The sequence below is a fragment of the Aethina tumida genome, chromosome 1 (assembly GCF_024364675.1).
Source record: "Aethina tumida isolate Nest 87 chromosome 1, icAetTumi1.1, whole genome shotgun sequence".
Lineage (NCBI taxonomy): Eukaryota > Metazoa > Arthropoda > Insecta > Coleoptera > Nitidulidae > Aethina > Aethina tumida.
In genome coordinates this window covers 70,496,701-70,502,618 of record NC_065435.1, presented here as the reverse complement: position 1 = coordinate 70,502,618, position 5,918 = coordinate 70,496,701, and the positions used below count along the sequence as shown (strand labels likewise).

At 32.8% G+C, this 5,918-nt stretch overlaps 1 protein-coding gene across 2 annotated transcripts; it reads right to left on the bottom strand.

Moving 5' to 3' along the window:
• Window positions 1-1,822: 1,822 nt before the first annotated feature.
• LOC109596707 (E3 ubiquitin-protein ligase sina) lies at window positions 1,823-5,217 on the bottom strand. Of its 2 annotated transcripts, none has more exons than XM_020012278.2 (3): window positions 5,097-5,217; window positions 3,013-3,251; window positions 1,823-2,955 (listed from the first exon to the last, which is right to left on the bottom strand). In XM_020012278.2, the coding sequence occupies exons 2-3, from the start codon at window positions 3,248-3,250 to the stop codon at window positions 2,396-2,398; spliced, it is 798 nt and encodes a 265-aa protein (XP_019867837.1). In that variant the 5' UTR covers window position 3,251; window positions 5,097-5,217; the 3' UTR covers window positions 1,823-2,395. The 2 variants fall into 2 exon arrangements, with proteins under 2 accessions (XP_019867837.1, XP_019867838.1); XM_020012279.2 differs by having other exon boundaries at window positions 3,013-3,204; window positions 5,097-5,203.
• Between the last annotated feature and the right edge of the window lie 701 nt (window positions 5,218-5,918).

The window sequence follows — 5,918 nt, the reverse complement described above, 5'->3', positions numbered from 1 at the left end:
TTATTTATCAAACCATATCATTTGATTTATGAAGATGGCGACCGAGTAAAAATATTTAAATGACAAATGTAGTGTTTTTCGCCTTGACAACTCCCCCCTAATACCACTCAACCTTATCTCTCAGAAATGTGTGTATACGAATGAGATCATCCTGGATACATTCGACTTGACAGTTCTGAAAACATCCGAATCCACGACAAAAGAGTCATAATAATAAAATAGCGAACGGGTATGATCTCCCATTAATTTTATTTATCTAAATCAGGCAGGATTATGGTGTTTGCAGTGAGGTTCCCGAAAAAGTTATAACCGTTTTATGAGGACCCCAAGAAACCTTAATCCTGCAAGGATATAAGACCGTCAAGGAGTCAACTAGGTTAGCGGTTTTGGATGCGAGGCATTAATTTTTAACAGCGACTTCACGGAAACCATAAGTTAGGCCCGCTATTGTCGGGAAATCTGTCTGTCAAAAGGCAAATCTAGTGTAAGAACGGCGTTAAGTTTAATGGATGATTTGAGTGTATGAGTTTAATCCGAGGTGAGACGGTCTTAGTATCCACTTAATAGGGTGGGAATTTTAAGCAGGCTACGTCTTGGGAAGATCTTAATTGAGTTAGGGGATGATATGGGAGATATCGTTATCAGGGACGGAGCAAAATTATTTTTTAAACAAATTTAAACGACAAATTAACTATATTTAGAATATCATTAACTTCTAATTAAAATAAATTCATTTACTTTTTTAGAAATTATATTATTGATTATTGTTATCAATTAATACTATTATAAAAAATAAATAATACAAAATAAATTTTTTTGCCTCTTAATCACTCATAAAATTTCCATCTTCCCGGTGTTTAAACTTTTTCCCCAATTCTGTATTTCCCAAATATAATTTTGTCATTTCATCATCAAAAATCATGAATTCTAAAATGGAAATTCGAAAACGATCATGGGTCTTGGACCAACTGTTCAAAAGAATTACCCATGTTAGGCCAGAATATCGGGAGCAGGGATGTTGATTGACAACGCGGAGGCAAAGGAGTTTTTGGCCAAAAGGGACGTTGATGTGTTGCTACATCCGCCATATTCGCCAGAATTAGTACCAGCAGACTTCTGGCTATTTTAAAAATTAATTCAACATTGTTTCAAATCGTTTTACAGACGATCCCAATGTTGTTTAAATGAGTGTACTTGGAACTATATTAAATAAAAATTACAATTTGTATACTCGTTTTGTTTATCTGAAATTAGTCATCTAATTTTTAAGACAGACTATATAACTATATTTATATATTTCATGCACGCCCCTGTTTTTATTACCTTCTCCAGCGTAATTCCCTACTAGCAGAAACAGAGGGTACCTTTCAAAAGTTGCGAGATATAAATTGTCCAGGTTATACTACATTAATTTCAAGCACTTAGCTGGAGTACGCCGACAAAAATTCTAATTACCAAATTAAGCCGGTTAATTTTTCGATACGGACGGGGGGCAAAGGGATTATGCAGATTGAAACGACAAACCGCCCGCCAAGAATCGTTTCATTCATTAGTCGCACCCCCTAGAAAGTCTAAACATGTTTTTTAGAAAAGTTTTTGCAACGAGATTGAGATTAATTAAAAGTGGCGGTTTTGTTGGGATTTAATTGTTTTCGTACAGAGGTATTAGTCACTAAAATGATTGTTGTTAAAGGAGGGTGAGAAATGAGACCTTGAACCATGTCAAAATTGTTGTTGCAAAAATAAAATTGTTTTTGTACAGACGTATCAGTCAATCATAATGTCTTTTGTTAAAGAAAGGTGAGAAATAAAAAACCTTGAACCATGTCAAAATTGTTGTTATAAAAATAGAATAACATATTAATACACACCAACGACTTTTCACTCCTTAAATGTGATCCAATTCGTCTTTCCTACAATCGCCGACCATAAATAATTTCGGATTTAAATTTCAATTCATCGGCACATTAATATCATTGACAGTTGAAAACTTTAAACCGAAATTGGCTGAGCCGTTTTCGGTAAAACTTCTCTCCAGCTCTTGCGATGTTTCTTTCCGTGTGTCAAAGCCATCAATCTCGTCAATTGTAAACTGCGTGAAAAAAGACCGGATTTCACTACACGTTCCGGTGAAATATTGCTTTTTCTCCCCTTTTCGCGGGTTTCTTTACTACTTTCGTTGTTGTTAAGAAGAGAAATTTTAGCCGGAAAACAGATTAATGATGCCACGCTAATTACCTCCAATTTCCATTAGTTTCCATTCATTTCAGTGGTGAAACGCGTTCTTTCACGAAACCTTATTGATTTTTTAGAACTATAAATTACCAATACATACATAAATATATTAATGAATAAGTACATGAACGAATGTTATATATGGAAGAGAAAGAAAAGATCAATTTTTATTTTCTTTTTTTAGAGACATCAATCGAAACTTAAATTGAATTTCCTCCTTTTCATCCATGAAATTTTCAATTACTTCGAACGGAACCACAACGCATTTTCCTCGTTTGAAAATATCTTCGGTTGGAGTGATATCATTTTCGCAAATTTCAGTTACCTTATATTTCCGTAAGCGACCTCTATAAATTTCAAATTCGTAATAATAGTGTTCGGCTTGGCATTTCGACCCAATTAACTGGAATACCCAGTATACTTTTTTTGCATCTACGTCCACTTTATGCTTATAGAAAAAATATTGGGCACCGTTGAAAAATGGAATCATTTGCACATCGACATAATTATTTGTCAGATTGATTTTCATTTCAGCTTCGGTTTTAAATGTCATCTTCTGGTTGTAGTGGCTTTCTTCAAAATGCTTGAACATTTCATCTAATGTTCCAGTCCAATTGCAGTTTAATTTGGCAAACCTGCTTGCTTCGCATTTGAATATTCTGTATTTGCATTCCAGCTCGTGAGCTGATTTGTCTTCTGCACTCAAAATGAACTTGCAGCCTGAAACGCATGTGTTTAAAAAAATGTTGATAATCAATAATAATTTATATAAATTACCTCTCGACCCGTTGCAACAACCCATCTTCATATGTTTTTGCACACTTTCAATCAGTTGTTCGAGTTGATAGCTACGGACCTTTGTGAGTTTGCCTCTGCATGTCGGACATTTTTGTACTTTGTTGTCCGAAACGCAGTCACCACACATATTATGTCCCCTCTCACACTGTATAATCGGAGCACGCATGGGGTCTAAACATATCGGACATTCCATTATTTTGTCTGGTTGATTAGCCATTCTGCGTCAAAAAATTGATTGAAATTGGTTATTGAACAAAAACTATGAAGTCTCTTAATAATAATGTTCCTTTTGGACTATTCAACAATTAGATACAGTTCAAATTTTTGGTTAGTAAAATGGAACTTCCCGTATAACACTGGAATAATATTAATTGCATAAACGCATTATCAGTGGCGGTTTCTCGGATGAGGCAAGTGAGGCACAGCCTCACCTATGAAAATGATTTTATTAACATAACGTTGATATCGAAAATACTTTTTAATGTTTTTATTCTTTACAATAGAATATTTCTTAATATTTAAACAAACGTAGAAGGGTAATATGTTGTAAAACCGACAATTAAACAAACAATAACTATTTTATATTAAATTTTAATAAATACTTTATGTGCAAGATCTGCAGTGGCACTTTTAAATGTGCCTCTTCGCGCCAATTCGTTTCATAAGTAAATTTTAAATGTTTCTATTTGGTTCCACATTTGCGTATGCGCTTTAAGGTGAGTCTGTGGTCTCAATGATAGAAAAGCTGAGGCAGTCAAATTAATAATTTGAATACATATTACTGGCTCTGTCGTGCATGTTGTCTCTCTCAACATTCAGTCGGATTAAACGCTTTCCAATTGGTATAATTTGCCTCAACAGACTCAAATCTCACGAGCCGCCTCTGGCATTCATAGAAATGTGATAATGTATTGATTAATTAATTAACTGTAGATTTAATATTAGATTAATATTATTGTATTTAAATTATAGAATAATAATACAACGTGACCCATCTAAAACGTACTGCGAGGAATCACGGGTTGCGAAATAACTTTTCGATAAACGTATTGTTGATATTTCAAAGCTTTTTCTAAACAAGTAGACCGATTTTCAAATACTAAGCACCACTCACATATGACATTCCATAATGCTTATTATGGTTTATAGTAACATTATATTTGACGCCAGCTCTGACTGTAATACATACTGAATAAGATAATCGTCGAGGTCATATTTAATAAACGATAATGTGTTGTTTAATTAAATAAAATATAAAATTATAACAGTTGACTAATTGTAGAGATAGAAGGTGGAGAAGATGGTAAAGACAAAACGAGTATCGGTAGGTACAATCATGCAGTGTCATCCCCATCCTTAAAGATGCTTCTTAGCGTAATTTAGATTAAGTATTATTGTTTGTTTTTTATTTGTAGCTATTTGTTTATAAAATATTTTGTATATATTTGAAATCTGTGTTTATCTGAGTTCCAACCCAACTCCTGATAACTCACAGGTGTGACAATATGTACGGAATAAAAAATGGTAGACCGACATTCTCATTTTTAAAAAATTGGGGGATGATACCCTCACTTAAGAGGTCGAAGGTTTTACTGTGCAGACGTGTTTTTGGATTTTGTCAAGTTCTTTGCCAGTCAGTAATGCCTAGCGGTACATTTTATAGGGGCCGTTCTCTTGAAAGTTACGTAGCCATAATAGGCCAAATTTTTGTTGTGTTTTAATTACTTCATCAAAAATCTATGAAATCAGTAATATTTGTACTATCTTCGAATCAATTAACAATTAGGTACAGTTCATATCATGGGATTCCCCTAGTTGCAGAACATTAGTGTAATGTGGATTACATAAATGTTTTCATTAAATCACTCGATTCATTTAACCCAAGTTAAATTGGATACGCACATTTGTTTATTTATATAGTATAAATATAAAAGCGTTAATGAAGACATAAAGGAAACTCCCCCGTCACATTGAAACATAATTCTACATATATTAATTAGCTAAAGGAATTTTAAATAAAAATGTGAAAATAAATTTCGGTAACAGAGAAAATTAATACTTACATGACAATTTACCCTTTCTTAAAATTACTCTTACTTGTCACTAACAATTCCCTTCTCTTAGATATATAAATTTGCAATTGAAAGAGTTATCGCAAGTTAAAGTTCAGCCCAACACAGACAATAAAACAATATTGGTGGTGGTACGACGTTGTCGGTTTTACAATATTATATGAAGTTATGAGAAAGATTATCTTATCTTATTTTATTAATGGTTTTTGTAATACAAAATAAATATTATTCATATTAATTAGATAGTTTCCCATATTCTATTAGAGAATAAATAAAAACTACAATACACAGCACTCAGCTATTATTTATGAAAATGAAGACGAACAAACGTTAAACCTAGATGCACTTTAAGTATATATTCATTTTATGATATTAGTGTTAAAAAGCATACTCTTGTACAATGTTCAGATAAAATAAAAATTAAAATTACTTTACTTTTGTATACTTTCATAGCATTTATAACAATTTACATGCATGTACTAAATATATAAAATTTGTACTTCTATATAAATATAAATTGTTATTTGTTATGTTAAGTACTCTATTTAGAAATTTTAGTTAACATTTGTGATATATTTGTTTGAAGGGTATTTGACAACTATGTAATGTAATTTTCAATGATTCAGTTACTGGGAACAAACTGTTTGTTAGTTCAAGGTCTTATTTAATGCATATTTGCAGAATCATGGGTGGCCAAGTGAATAGGGACGAGTGGGCAGCAGCCGAACATACTAGTTCGGCGGCGTCGGAAATGCACGATTCTTTTCAAAGGTCAACCTCTGTCATCTGGGAGAAACATGGAAAACTAGGGAT

What these genes read in the sequence shown, in the direction of transcription:
- LOC109596707 (XM_020012278.2), bottom strand. Translation starts at nt 3,250, where the DNA reads ATGGCTAATCAACCAGACAAAATAATGGAATGTCCGATATGTTTAGAC. An exon ending in TTGTTGCAACGGGTCGAGAG is followed by an intron (nt 2,956 to 3,012) that starts GTAATTTATATA and finishes CATGCGTTTCAG; the next exon opens with GCTGCAAGTTCATTTTGAGT.